We start from the raw sequence: 15,396 nt of genomic DNA, 5'->3' as shown, positions 1-15,396 counted from the left end.
GATTAAGCATTGGTAAGCTTTTCCTAATCCAATATTACAACTTACACAATTGGAATCTACTACCATAATGTTGCTAACGCATGATTTCAACTCCAATATCAACCGTGGAAGTAGATTGATGAGCCCTATCCAGAATCTATTACCATACATTCAACTAATGATCTTTGGGCCTAAGACTAAGTTCCAAAAAAAAATATATATATATATATATATATATTGTTGGGCTTAAGAGTTAACTTTTATTTTGATAATTGAAAAATAATTAGAATATGTTAAATAATCCTCTCATTTATAAAAATATGTTCCATGTGATCCTAAAACTTCACAAAAAACTTACTTTGGTTCCCCATTTAATAAAAATAAAATAAAAATAATAAATAATAAATAATAAATAATAATAAATAATAATAATAATAATAATAATAATAATAATAATAATAATAATAATAATAATAATAATAATACAGAAGCTAGTTACAACTGCAGAAAATTTTTTTAAATAAAAGTTAGGATAGTTTTCAAATTCAATGCAGTAAACAACAACAAAAAATTAAGCGGTAACAGTAAAGGGGAGTGGTTCACACAAGAAACACAACTGTAAATAAATAGAAATAGTTTCTCAAGTAATCCAAAATTGATGTTGTATACTGTTATATGTATACTTCATTCTTTTCAGCAACTAGGTAAGCATAAAGAAAAGTTGCTAAAAATATTTCAATCTACCCTATTCTCTGAACTTCAACAACATGAAGGGAATTGAATAATGCTGAAGCATGGTCAAATCACTCCAAAATTATAAATTTCAGTCTACTCTTTTTTCTCAACTCCCCTGCCAATTTCACCATCCAAAATTGCATGCCTAGTCAAAACGATCTCTTTAACAAGATTTCTGTAAGTGAATGGTCTAACAACTGACCGCAAAAATAGCTCTGGTGGAATTTTGCTCTTCTTAATCCTTTTTCTCCACGGACCAACCCCAATATACTTCCACTCTTCTTGACCAACCTTTGGTCGCTTGCCTCTCAATGAAGTTTCATCTCCATCTAGTGAGGGCACTGTCTCTTCCTCTACTTTGTTCATCATTTGCGTCCTACTCAACTTCTTATTGAACTCAAGAGTCTTCCTAGCCAGATTTTCCATTGCTTCTCCACTACTTAATGCTTTTTGAAACTCCTCATTCCAGTTCCAGTCCTTCTCATCCTCTTCTGTAAGTGTATCCTCATCCATGGCTTGATATTTCCCATCTTCGCTTTCTTCCATATCCATGACTAGATCTTGGTCTTCATTGCCATCATATTTCCCGTCTTCGCTTTCTTCCATGTCCATGACTAGATCTTGGTCTTCATTGCCATCAACATCATCATCGTCAATCAGCTCCTCTTCGTCGTCCTCCTCCTCATTAGTAATGTTAGCTTCATCATCACTACCTTCATCCTCAATCCAATCAAGAATCTCGGTTTCTTCAGGATCATCAACAATAGCATCATCTTCTTCATCAGGAGCATCACAACCCAGCTCCATCTCTTCCAACTTAGCCTTCCACTCTTTAGTATATGGATGTAACAATTCCACCGGATGATTGGTCAACAGAAACTCCAAACATTTTGACTTTTTCTCATCGCTCAATTTCTGATATGCATTCACCACATCATCAACAAATGCCTTTTGATTCACCTTCGCAATCTTGCACAATCCACCAAAATAAGTACACAACTCAACACTACCATCATCATTCTGTAACTCAAAAAGATAATCCTGCTCTGTTTTAGGATCAAGTAATGGAATTATTGGATTGAAAAAGTTATCCTGTGGCTCAAACCTACACTGGAACACTGGCTTCTTCACATATACAAGATCGGGTCTCATCCATGCAGCACATTGCCCTATCGATGACCTAGCCTTGCTCCCAAGTCTACCCATCAAATTCCACTTATCTAATCTCTGCTTACCCGCTTCAAGTACTACTTCGCAAACTAATGTCCATTGCTGCCAAGGATGCTCTGAAATTCTCCACCTTGGGTGCCTTACGAATACCCAAAAATACCTTAATTTACTTTGATCCAACCGCTTCACTTTCTCCGCATATTCTTCAGCCATTTCAGCTTGTTCAATCTTCTCCCACTCCTCATGGTCCTTCACTTCACTGATTAATGTCACACACTCATCCGAGAACCGACCACGAACTGGGTCGCCAACAACAACTCCACGCCAAGAGTAAGGTCCATATTGTCCATACTTGTACCAATCATATGGATGACGTAAATTTGGGTCATCCTTCTCCATGAACCGAACCATTCGATCATACCCAAGACCAATTTGTTGGAGCTCATCCTCAGTGAAGTTATTGGGATAATTCCCACCTCCCCTCGGGTTTTTCAGCCGGTAGAATAGAGACTCAGCATATTTCCTGCTTCTTGCCCTTGAATTGCGCTTCAACCGTCTTCGGAACTCAGCATAGCCTTCAATTCGACCAGAAGAGGAGCCTTCACCACCAGACTTCTTGCTACGACCAGCATAAGACCTGAGATCCCTTGAGCATGCTGGATTCCGCCTCAAAACTGACAACTCACTAATTGGTTTAGGGTTTTGGGAGAATGACACAACTGCAAAGCGTTTCTGTGAATGGAATTTTAGGTTTGGGGTTTTGTGGAATGGTCTAAGAGGAGAAAATTGGAGGTAAGTTGAAGAAGGGTTGAGCGTTTTGGGCAAGAATTCACTTCTAAAATGCCTCATATCCATCTCTAAAACCATCCACCACCACCAACTATACACCTAAACAATATAAAAACAAAATAGTGTTTCAAACACAAAAAGCTACAATCATTACTCATCCAAACCAAACAATACCAACACAAATTCAGTGCCTCAAACTTTGGAAACGAGAATCGTTACTCGAGGAAAGGCACGTCAAGTATCAATTTTTGAAAAATTAACCAACAAACTTAATAAATAAATAAAAAGGGAAGAAATGTAATAACAAAAACAGCATGGTCGTAACCAGTAACCACCACCCGTTCACCTCTGCTGGTATATGTAAACAAATGGAGAAAACCCAGAAAAATTAAGCCGTAGCAAACAAAATAATTAAATAAAAAGAGAATTTTTAGCAAAAACAAAATGAAAAGAGAATGTTAGGGTGTAGAAGAGTTGAAGCAACAGGAAATAGAGTGTACCGTAATATACTCAGCCTCGGCAGAACCGGACACGACCACTCCCGTGAAGTACTCAAGTGTGAGAGAGAGATATAGTTTCAACTTTCAAGGCCAAGTCGGTTATAGTTTATTCAATTTAACAGAATTGGCCCATTTTGAACTGGTTGGGCTGATTCAATAAAAAAAAGACTCATGTTACCAAAAATAAAGCAAAAAAAAGTAGAAAATATTAATAATTTTTGTTTATTTTGTGAGTTGTTACTTATTAAAAATTGATAGAATTTAATAAAGTGGTAAATATATTAATAAAGTACACACTAAATAGTTAATAAGAAATTTAAATAATTAAAATGAAAAATAAAAGTAGAAAATGAAATTATCATTTATTATACCAAAAACCTCTAACACATCAACTGAATATTAAAAATCGTAATAAAATAAACTAATTAAAAATAATTTTACCTTTCTGAAAAAACAACAGCCAACGGTTCAACTTAATAACCCGCAAACTAAAGTTACTAAATCCTCAGGTTTCATAGATCACCAAAAAATATACACACATTTTGTATAGGCCTCATTTTATTGGGCCCAAGACCTACATAATTTGCAAGCTAAACACATTGTATGTTTCAACCTATACCCCAACTCTACCTTTTGCACCCATTTTCCCTAACTGCATCATCTCGTCTCCTTTTCGGCCAAATTTTATTCCAACAATAATGTCATCGTATGTACAATTGGAGTCATCATTCATTAAATTAAATTTAGGAAGTATGAAAAATGAAACTCTTTCTATAACTGTTTTAACATCTAGATATTATTATTTTTTATCTATTAGAATTACACCAGAGTTTGAAAATAGAACCTTTAGAAGACATCTGATAAAACATCTAGAAATTAAATTTCAAAAGTATGCAAACTCTTTGTACTTTCAAAATTTAATTTCCAGAATGATGAATCCAAACAATGTTTTTAGAATTCAAATTGAGTTTAATGGTCATGCTGGAATTTGTTACTATAAAATTTTACTTATTTATTAAAAAAGTCAACAACTTATCATAAATGATGATTTATGATTAAATAACAATGTAAGTGCATTATCTATTTTCTCATTTAAATTTCTAAAGTAAAATTTTTTTGCACACTTGTGTAATTGAAATTTTTTATCCTTCTACTCACTGTCAAAAAAAAATTGTCCTACCACAAGTATCTCAAGGAGAGGGACTAATCATGCTCATACTACAAAAAATTTGTCTTATAATGATACACTTTATAGTGACAATATTTATTATTTCCTCTATGCTTATACATAAACAAAAAGTACTTAAATTTTTTAGATTAAAATATAAATAAATTCCAATCAACTCAACGTTATTTAATGCCGTTAAACTAAAATTCCCCGTAAGACAATAAATTAGAGCATTATCTACTATAGGTGTGGTTAAGAATATTTTAGTAAATATAGTGTATATATTGTATGAAATTGTGAAGATTAAATATTTTTAATTAACTTTCTTAATCAAGGTGAAATTAATCTTTTTTTTTTCTTATATATAAGTCTAGAGGGAGTACTAAAAACTATTATTACTAGCGAATTATATTCTCAAAATTGTTAAAATAATGCAAGTATATGTTATAATGACACAATATATGCTGTTAACATTTCAAAATGTTAAAATTCCTATCGCTTGATTTTGCAAATGTTAATCTCGTCCGTGAAAGGATGGTGAAAAACAGAGTACATGCTAGTTAATACAGTTTGTTGCAAGTTGTAACCAACGCTAATCTGTTAAATGTTAATTTATAGCAAAAGTCTCCATTAGCTAAAATACACTCAACGGATCTAGGAGTGATGTGGAGAAATCCCCGTCCGCGAGAGACGGACGGTGAGAAACAGAGTGCATAGCCATTTGGATAATATAAGATCCAGAGAAAACCCATTTAAGAAACACATATGAAGAATGCAAAATTTTAAGTGTTACTATATAGAAATCGTAATGTTGGGACTAAACATAAGTGAAAAATATAATAGATGTTCGACCTAAAACCTTTGTCATATACAAATAAATTAAATTTTATAAACAAGTTAAATGACGCATGCACACTAGACCAAACCAGCTCTCACAATCTGATGCCAAGAATGAACAGACAAATGCTTCCAGCTTCCAACGCTGCTGCTTATAAGGAAGTGATATTTACAGTTGCATTGCATCTTCCAGGATGTGAGACCCTATTCTGCTGCTACTTATAAAACAAGATCAACCGCGTAGTAGGCGCTTATCACAAACCAAGACCCTATAACTTGCATGAGGACCCTCAGCTGTATCTCGCAATGTCATTTGCCAACCTATAGCCTTGCCAATCTCTACAAGCTCATCCATGATGCCAAGAGTATCACGGATGTATGCCCGTCCACCAGGTCTTAGAATCCGATCCATCTCCAGCATAATTGATGACACGTTGCATCTGATAAGAGACAAACGCAACAATAGCAAAGAAACGCCACAAGTCACAACATGTAAAACCAAAAACACGGTAAACCTGTTCAAGTTTCTTATTTGCAATAAGCATTGATGAAGTCATAATACATGCTGCGAATGAACAATAAAGCATGAAAATATAACTTATTTCTAGATGGACAAGTATTTAGGTGTAGATTACTAAGGAATAAGTGTTGAATTTAATGACATTAGTATATGATTATTTTAGTAGATCATCGCAAGGAAGAATGAGTAACAGATCTGATATCCAAACCATTTAACTTTGCTTGAGAATAGTGATGTATGCTTCCTAATCCTATGGAAAACCGATTAAAAACAAATGAAAGAACAGAAAAGGAGGTAAAGATCTGTAAAGCCATCTCACAGGTCAACCTGACATATTCTCAATACAATACTAGCTTTCATTTTTATCAACACAACGCAGAAGTAACCCAGAAAAATATAGAAGAGTTGACAAGTGGAGAAAAGGTACCTTTTCTTCTCAACAGAAAGCAGGTTTGCAGCATGCAGAAAATCATAGGTTCTTGGGTAGGTGTCAAATGGTTCACACCTGAATTACAAATCATAAATAGATAAATATTACAACATTCTGACAAGTTCACAAAATATTGCCACAAGTTATTTAGTATGTGTTTAATAAAATACCAGTCATGCATAACTCCAATCAGCCCACGGTCATATATAACAGGCAAGGTGTTAGAACCACTAACAGGAACAACATTCATAACCCAGCTGTCAAGGTTCTGATCAATCAATGCAGCTGCAAATCTGCAAAGCACACATATATTGAAGACACTAATAAAAAAATTCATATTATAACAAAAAAGGAAATAGGATAAAGACAATACCCTCCAAAACCAGCTCTCATGTCCATAACATTTCTTAATTTCATCTTCTTCCAATGTAAAGCACGTACATAGCTGGCTATTATCTCATCCCAATATTTTGATTCAGCCTTAAAAAGCTCCTTTCTGGATATGAAAGCATCAAATTTTATGCTTTGAAGCCTTTCAGGTGGAGTATGCAAACGTGCAGGCCATCTGGCAACATTTGCTCCATATCCATCCTCAGGCAATTGAGAGATGCATGCTTTTAGATTAACATACCTAAATTAATCAAGCAAATGATGAAATCACCAATAGTTGGCTTGATAAAACATTCTGGTGTGTGGTATTAGGTTTAGGGTTTAGGGTTTAATGATAAAGCAAATGAAGCTTGACCCAAATTGTTCAATTATAAAAAATGATACAACTTATCATTAGGTTTCTTATGAACTGGCACAGGGTTTAGGGTATTTATGAAGAATCACAGACTATATGAGATTGTAAAAACCCTACACAAAAAAAGTATAGTTAGGTTAGATGTATTCCACATCCTTAAATCCCATTAGTTTAGTTTCCATTTCTTTCTCTTTTGGTTTCATTTTTTTCCTGTTTTATTCAGCAAGATTATTTGCAAGAACTTGCCCATAATTTTGGTGCATGCTTCAGTAATTTACCTATATATTGAATATTAAAAAATATTTATATAAAAAGACAGTAGTTCACGGACTTCTAGTTCTTTTTAGTGTATAGTCTTTTTTATATGTAGTTTAACTTTAAATGAAATTTCACGTTTTTCCCTTTGACCCCCCCAAAAAAAGACAGTAGTTCCTAATGGAAGCTCTATGATATCGCATAAGTTGATGATAGTAAATTTACATGTTGTCATGGCATTAATCATATAATTGGATAAGAATCATAAGATCAAGAATATCATATAATCATCTGTAGATAAGGCAAGAAAACAATACCAAACATTGTCGGGGTCATCACTTTGGTCACACAGTGGAGGTTGAGTTCCTGCCTCACGGTTTAGATAGCAGCTATTGTCGGTAGGTTTCTGCCATATTGCAACATACCCATCTTTTTTCACAAACTTCCAGCACAGACGAGTAGTAAGATTAAGCATCTCTGAAGATAACAAAACCAAATGTTACACTCACCATAGATGCAGACCACATTTTTGGGAAAGCATAGTTGATCAAACCTAGTAAATTACTAAATATTCAAGTACATACAATACAAATAGCAGGTATTTGATACCACCACATATTAAGATGCTTCTCCTTATTCTTCTATTAAGTCATAGGCTCAAAGCACACAAGAAAGATTATAATAAGTGAGTTATATAGAAACCTTCAACTTTTGTTAGGACTAGGAGTTATGAATTGAGAGAGCATCTCAGTCAAAGGTATGGCCATTTAAAGATTTACAGGTTAATTCTGTTTGTCATCTTGGCAAACTGACGAAACATGGTTGCAATTAACAAACAATTTGGTAGGTACATGTACATCATGTCAGAAAATCCCAATATTAATACAAAGGTACTAAACTAAGAAATCCATAAATACAATAACTCTACTCTATACAGCTGAAAAGCTTCAATAAATTCATTTTATAAATGGAAATACCTTCCCATTGTTCTTCTAAAACTTCTTCATGTTTATAAACTGGCTGGGCGGCCCAGACAAAGTACCCTCCAGCCCTTAGCATCCTATTAACTTCAAGTAGTAAAATACCATCTTCACAACAAGTAAAAAAAGGTGTTAGAAAAAATTCAAAGTGAACCGACATAGAGATTGGAGGAGCAAATTGAAATTGGTCTCCATTTTGTTTTTGCCAACGGTAAATTGATATCAAATCTCCACAGTAAGTAGCTACTAGTTTTCCCAATAAAAATCTCATGGGGACGAATCAGGAAATAAGAAGAAAGATTCCAATAATGGACTAAAGGAACTTTGTAGTCATTATTATTTATCTTCAGGAAGAAAAATATGAAGATTTATAAGTCACAACACAACATATAATGGTATAAATACAGTTATTCATATCATAAAAAATATAAGCTCAAAAAACAACTGGAAAAATGGAAGTGAGAGGGAGGTTTTAAGAACCTGAAAGTCAGATGAAAACATTTACATGACAGTATGAAAAAATGTGGTAAGTAAATAGTAAATACAACTTGCACTCTCACTGGTCAATTAGATGTTAGAGATCATACCATCTCGAGTCCAATTAATTCTACAGCGCGAACAATGTATCAAGTCAAAACCTTGACTTGGATATAATAATCGTCTGGTTGCAAATGCAGCAATCATTGCTGGCACACCACGCTCGAGAGCAAACTGGATCTGATTCTCATGAACATCCTTGGGAGCAACAGACATGGTTATGACATTTCTTGACAATAAGTAAGCACCAAAACTAGCTACACCACAGCCAACATCAAGAGCAACTCGTATATTCTGCCCAAATTTTATATCAGGAACCATCTACAAAACCATGACTTAAAATTATCAGAATCATAAAAGAATATGCACCTACACTGTCCTTAAAATGAAAAACAGAGCATATAATATTTAATAACCTCAGAAATATGGTCCAAGTATTGATCTGCTCCATGTATAAATTGCGTACCACCGCCTGGAAACCTAAACTTATCCTTGCCTCTGGAAATCCAGTTTTGACCTCCTTTATCTTCAACAAGACGACTGTGAGGAACATTACTGTACCAAACCTACATGAGAAAAACATAAACATTACATTAAGAAACCAATGTACAAGCACCCGAAGCCCACCAAAACAGAAAATCAAGTAAATTCTAAAATCTAGTCACAAAATTGTTACTTATACAAGTGCATGTCTGAAAACCACTCTTTATTTAGAAAATAATCATTTCCTTTTTCAAAAAAAATCTCAAAAGAACCCATAAAATAAGAGTTAAATCTAAAAAATATATTTTTATACAGACATCTGGTAAGAATTCACTTTATCACCACATCATATTAATGACTAAGATGAGACTAATCCCTAATCTCTCGAGGTATAAAAATCCACTTAAGTGACTGGCATCTCTCGTCTATCAACAAATATTCTCCCATGCACACGATTCGAACCCTTCTCTCATGTTCAAGAGATACGGTTATCTTAAACCATATCAAACCATGTTGGTAGGTCAAATGTTATTAAATGCAAGCACAACTATACACATAAAGTAATAATTTAATTAGATTACAGCGAAAGTCTAGAAATTTAATTAGCATCCATTATTTCCTATTATTCCACATGCAAAAGTAATAAAAGACAAATCATGACAATTAAAGACATTAATTAAACTAAAAAAAAAAATCCATGATCATTAATAAACAATAATAAGCCACTAGTAGTAGTAGTAGTATTTAATCTTAAGTGATCATAATCGGTACCTCATCGCGGCTTCGAGGCCACGGAATGGGGGAACGGTACCCTTTAGGCGGCGGAATCAGGCAATTGAACCTCTTCCCCTCTTCGGGACAATGCCTCTCCAACTTTTCCCCTCTCTCAGTGGACTTAAGCCTCCGAATCGCGTCGGCATTATCCAAACACGGTATAAGCTCGCTCATGCTGCGCGGACACATGGCGAACTTGGCCACGGCGAGTTTCTTGGGAGCGGAGGCGGTGTCGTTCCCCCGCTCCTCCGTTACGCCGTCGCCGTCGTCGTCGTCGTCGAAGTGGCCGACCTCGAAGTCGTCGGACATGGTGCCGTTGTCGTTGAGGATCCCGAACCTCTTGATTGCGTCCCGAAGCTCCGGTGCGGGGGGAGGTTCGGGGGTTTGGGTGGGAGTGGGAAGGGGGTCGATTAGGGCGGAGACGTTGAAGAATTGGTTGAAGTTGGGGGATATGGTGACGGTGGCGGAGGTGGCGGCGGTGGCGGAGAAGAAGATGAGCTGGTGGGAGCCGTCGGAGAAGTGGTTGCCGAGGAAGAAGAAGGTGAGGGCGACGAATAGGAAGAAGACGATCTTGAGGAAGAGAGGGGTTCTGGGGAAATCGGCATTGGTGACAGAAGCTTTCATGTTTCAGAAGAAAATGATCACTGCAGCAGTGGAAGATTTGTTTAACAGAAAGCACCGACACCAGAGTAAATGCAGTTTCCTACTCTGCCATTGCCATTTGCCACCAATTTCTTTATTCAACTCTACTCCATCTCCATTACTTTGCTTCTATGCGTCGCCAACTGAGCTTCACTTTATTAGTATTTTAATTCCACTCATTAATGTATCATTTTTTTTTTTATTACTGATAATTTAATTTGAGTATCGGGTAGAAATAAGTATTTGTATATTATTTAAACTTATTATAATTGGATATTTTTAATATATAAATTACGATATAAATAATGTTTATAAACCTTTATTTTTATATACATGTAAATTAGAATATATTTACTTTTTTATGTAATGAACACAAATGATTATCTTATATAATAGTTTTAAGTCAAATAATATACATGTCTAAATATTTAAAGCACTCTCATCATCAACGTTTTAACAACATTATCTATATGTATTATTTTCAAGTCAATGAATATAAATTTAACAATATTAATCAACTTACAATACATAAATGCACGTCAACAATTCAACCATACAATCATCTACATATATTATTTCATATCAATATACATAGACCCAATCATATTACCAACATACAACATATAATAGATTTATTTAACATATCCATGTTCACCAAGTAACCATGAAAATAACAAGTTAATATAAGACAATCCATGTTTGACACTATCCAACTTATATCTGGCACCATTGATGTAAGGAACTTTCTATTTCGTTCATGTCCAACGTCATTCAAACCGTGTCTGACGTGGATGAGGTAGTGACCCCTAGATCATCTTGTCTAGTGTGACAAAGTCCCACATTCGACCCCATTCCAGACAGAGATGAGTCTTTCTCCTCACACTTAGCACTACTTCTTTAACATCCAACACCAATTCAAGTATAGACAATTCTGTCACCTCACGTTCAACGTGACCAAGTTAGAGGGTATTCTCTCTCCTTATGCCTAACGTCACCAATCATATGTCCTACATGAGTAAGATAAAGACTCTTAATTTGAGTCATGCTCAACGTCATCAAGGCACATCCGACGTGATAACGAGTTCTACACTTAACAAATTATGAATTTGGTTCAAATCACGTGAAAATAAAAAAATCACCAGCATGCAATACAAGACATCACTTATATATATATACAACAAGTCATTTTGCACTAGAATAGCAACATGTAACAACAATTAAGATTATTCATCCAATATTCAACTTCATAGCTCAAAATACCAAAATTCAACCCTTCGACCATTCAATCCAAATTTAATCAATACAATCATAATTTGATGACAACCAAACAACACACAGTTCATACAATCCAACATAAACAAAGTTTTAACTTTTATTACCTCAAAGTCGAGAAAGAACAAGAAAGAGGAGAAGAACTATCTCCAAGCTTCTCTGGGGAAAAAAAAAGAAGAAGAAGAAGAAGAAGAAAAAGAATAAGCTTCCATCTTTATGGGGCTTAAGTTTCAAAAGAAATCTTAAATATCTTTCCTTCAGGGTCAATATGAACCTTTGACAAAAAAAAATCCTTAGAACCACCTACAAACCTTTTAAAAGTTTCTTAACTCCTAGAATTTCTCAACCACCCACAAACTATTTAAGAGTTCTTTAACTCCTAAAATTTTTAAACCATATCTTAAAATATCTCAACACATAATTATTATTATAAAACAATATTAAATAATCATGAAAAAGACCTTTTACATAATTTCTTATCGATGTTGATTTTTTTATAATAAGTTTAAGGTTAGACATCTATATTTTAAAACTTATATAACTTCTTCTCTTAATAGTCCCAAATACTAATTATTTACATCCTCTCTTCCATGTGATGTATGTAGATAATTACTAATACATTTTTTTTTTATTTAAACAAAGACAATTGTTTGCAAACAAACCAGCATATTCATTCAATTAGAAAAACCGTCAACGGTATGATTATGAAATTATATTATTATTATTATTATTATTATATTATTATTATTATTATTATTATCTTTAAAAAAAACCTTAAAAATTCTATCACATAAAATAGTTATCCATATTCAATATATAGAGGTGATTTTTTAATTGTCAATTATGATTTAATCAAGTTAAATTAGATTAATTATTTATCAAAAAAATATATTAATTGTATTTATTTGTATATATTTTGTTCCTGTCACAAATTTCTCCAATCTACTGGATTAAAGAGTAATTATTTATAATCACAAGTCTAAACTTTAAGTTTTTTACAGCAAATTTTATGTTTTATAAATTTAAAATAATATATAATAAACATAAATTGAAATAACAATTTAAAAAATTCAGCCCGAAACGATTTAGTTTGACATATAACAACCATGTAAGTAAACTCAAACACCAAAACGATTTAGTTCAATTGATCGAGGAATGTGTTAGTTGTTAAAAATTAAAAATTGAAAGAAAAAAAAAAAAAAAAAACCTCTCACATGACTCGATTCAATGCCCACCGGCAATTTAATAAATTTCATTTGTTTTATTCACTCATAACTCTACAAATTCATCTAAATTCCTTTTTACAAACATTCGTCATTTTTATTTGAAAAAACAGTATTTAAAATATTAATTCCGTGTTTTTTATTTTGAAATGAGGATTAATTACATCTTAGCGACAGACAAGTAACTTTTTAATGCTAAGTTGCTGAGGGAGTTTATTAGAGTTGACTTTGTAAAGGTACCAGGGTCAAACGCTCAAAAGATCAAGTATCAAATCTGCATTCCAAAAATAAAATCGCTGTTCTCCCAAGCAGCAGCAGGGCAGATAGAATCTTATAAATTACTAATTAATGGGCTAAACGACCACTGTAGCGCATTTTTAAAAATTTATTACCAAAATAATGCTGTTTTGAAACAATTTACACCTTTGAGGCTCTTTTATTGGGTGTCGCTATGGGCCATAGCGACACCCATGACACGTGGGTTTTTTTTTTTTTTTTAGGCTTGAATGGGTTGGACTAGTGTCGCTATAGGCTTGCCCAGTACGCCTAAGTGGCGCTGTGGCTCACAGCGCCCCATTTTTTTTTTTTTTTTTTTTTTTTCGTTTTTCAATTATTTTTTACATTATTTTCTTAACAGGCGCTGTGGCCCAGTACGCCTAAGTGGCGCTGTGGCTCACAACGCCCCATTTTTTTTTTTTTTTTTCGTTTTTCAATTATTTTTTACATTATTTTCTTAACAGGCGCTGTGGCCCAGTACGCCTGAGTGGCGCTGTGGCTCACAGCGCCCCATTTTTTTTTTTTATAATTATTTTCTACATTAAATAAAATTAAGACAGAATTAAATTAAATTAAATTAATTAAAAATTTAAATAAACTTATTTTCTAATTAAATAAAATTAAAACAGAATTAAATTAAATAAATTAAAAAATTTAAATACACTTTTTTTCTAATTAAATAAAATTAAAACAGAATTAAATTAAATAAATTCAAAATTTAAATAAACTTATTTTTTTTAATTAAATAAAATTAAAACAGAATTAAAATAAATAAATTCAATATTTAAGCAGAAATAAATTAAACGTATTTCAAATATAAATCAAATTTTTTTTTAATTAACACGTGTCAGCCTCTGTGTGGTCACGCAGGCGGTCAATTAATGAGGCGCTATGAGTTGCAACGCCTCAAATTAGCTGTGGACACGTGTCAGCCTCTGTGTGGTCACGCAGGCGGTCAATTAATGAGGCGCTATGAATTGCAACGCCTCAAATTAGCTGTGGACACGTGTCAGCCTCTGTGTGGTCACGCAGGCGGTCAATTAATGAGGCGCTATGAGTTGCAACGCCTCAAATTAGCTGTGGACATGTGTCAGCCTCTGTGTGGTGACGCTCTGGGTCATAGCGCCTCAAATTTATATATATATTTTTTCGTTTTTAATTATTTCTCGCATTATATTAGTTAAGTTTTAAATTTTATTTTTTTAAAATTTCAATTATTATTTTGCCTTTTATCAGAAATTTTTTTATAATTTATTTTTAAAATTTTATATTTAAAAAGAACTTTTACATATAATTTCAAACTTCTCTCAGTCACGAAAACGGCCCAGTGTTTAATTTTTTCTTACTTAAGTTTTAACATATTTTTTTTTAAAATTTCATTTCTTATTTTTCCTTTTATCACAAATTTTTTTATAATTTATTTTAAAATTTTTATATTTTTAATACAGGCGCTGTGGCCCATAGCGCCTGAGTGGAGCTATGGGCCATAGCGCCCCAAATAATTTATTTATTTTTTTAAAATTATTTTTTACATTTTATTACTTATTTTTTAAAATTAACATTTTTTTCTTATTTCAATTTTTTTTCCCTTTTACCTGTTATTTTTTTATAAATTTGTAAAAAAAAATTAAAATTTAAAAATATAAGATATATTTTAAAAATATTAGATATATTTTTAACACAGGTGTGGCCCATAGCGCCTGAGTGGAGCTATGGGCCATAGCGCCCCAAATAAATTTTTTTTTTCGTTTTTTAATTATTTTTTTTTCGTTTTTAGCCGATTTGAGTCGCTATAGGCTATAGCGACTCTTTGAAGGTCTCCACCAGCTACAGCGACTCTATCAATATGGCGTTCATGGCTCATATTCAGACCAAAAAATGCCACGTGTCATGGGTGTCGCTATGGGCCATAGCGACACCCAATAAAAGAACCCCAAAGGTGTAAAATGTTTCAAAACAGTCCCATTTTGGTAATAAGTTTCTAATAGTACCCCACAATGGTCGTTTAGCCCTAATTAATGAGATCGGTTAGTTAAATAATTAAGATGAGTGTTGATTCTAAGGTTTATTTATTTATTTAT

The 15,396-nt window shown here is 33.3% G+C and overlaps 2 protein-coding genes across 2 annotated transcripts; both read right to left on the bottom strand.

Annotated features, from left to right (window-relative positions):
• Positions 1 to 577: 577 nt before the first annotated feature.
• LOC109795129 (uncharacterized) lies at positions 578 to 3,309 on the bottom strand. The gene is made up of 2 exons (XM_020354552.3): positions 3,174 to 3,309; positions 578 to 2,772 (listed from the first exon to the last, which is right to left on the bottom strand). Exon 2 carries the CDS (start codon positions 2,749 to 2,751, stop codon positions 808 to 810), a length of 1,944 nt encoding a protein of 647 aa, XP_020210141.1. The 5' UTR covers positions 2,752 to 2,772; positions 3,174 to 3,309; the 3' UTR covers positions 578 to 807.
• A 1,798-nt stretch (positions 3,310 to 5,107) lies between these two features.
• Positions 5,108 to 10,685, bottom strand: LOC109793111 (putative methyltransferase PMT11). The gene is made up of 9 exons (XM_020352586.3): positions 9,900 to 10,685; positions 9,062 to 9,211; positions 8,696 to 8,966; positions 8,106 to 8,216; positions 7,446 to 7,605; positions 6,502 to 6,759; positions 6,299 to 6,421; positions 6,126 to 6,203; positions 5,108 to 5,618 (listed from the first exon to the last, which is right to left on the bottom strand). Exons 1-9 carry the CDS (start codon positions 10,524 to 10,526, stop codon positions 5,411 to 5,413), a joined length of 1,986 nt encoding a protein of 661 aa, XP_020208175.1. The 5' UTR covers positions 10,527 to 10,685; the 3' UTR covers positions 5,108 to 5,410.
• Between the last annotated feature and the right edge of the window lie 4,711 nt (positions 10,686 to 15,396).

This window comes from Cajanus cajan, chromosome 9, assembly GCF_000230855.2.
Source record: "Cajanus cajan strain Asha chromosome 9, NIPB_CcT2T_4, whole genome shotgun sequence".
Lineage (NCBI taxonomy): Eukaryota > Viridiplantae > Streptophyta > Magnoliopsida > Fabales > Fabaceae > Cajanus > Cajanus cajan.
Note: the sequence above shows the minus strand (reverse complement) of the source record. Positions and strands in the feature narration are given on the sequence as shown.

Bases quoted from the DNA above. Each gene is read 5' to 3' on its own strand.
- LOC109795129 (XM_020354552.3), bottom strand. From the start codon at position 2,751: ATGGTTTTAGAGATGGATATGAGGCATTTTAGAAGTGAATTCTTGCCC.
- LOC109793111 (XM_020352586.3), bottom strand. From the start codon at position 10,526: ATGAAAGCTTCTGTCACCAATGCCGATTTCCCCAGAACCCCTCTCTTC. The intron at 9,212-9,899 runs GTACCGATTATG...TTTCTCATGTAG, and splicing joins GGCCTCGAAGCCGCGATGAG to GTTTGGTACAGTAATGTTCC. The intron at 6,760-7,445 runs GTATTGTTTTCT...TGATTAATTTAG, and splicing joins GATGACCCCGACAATGTTTG to GTATGTTAATCTAAAAGCAT.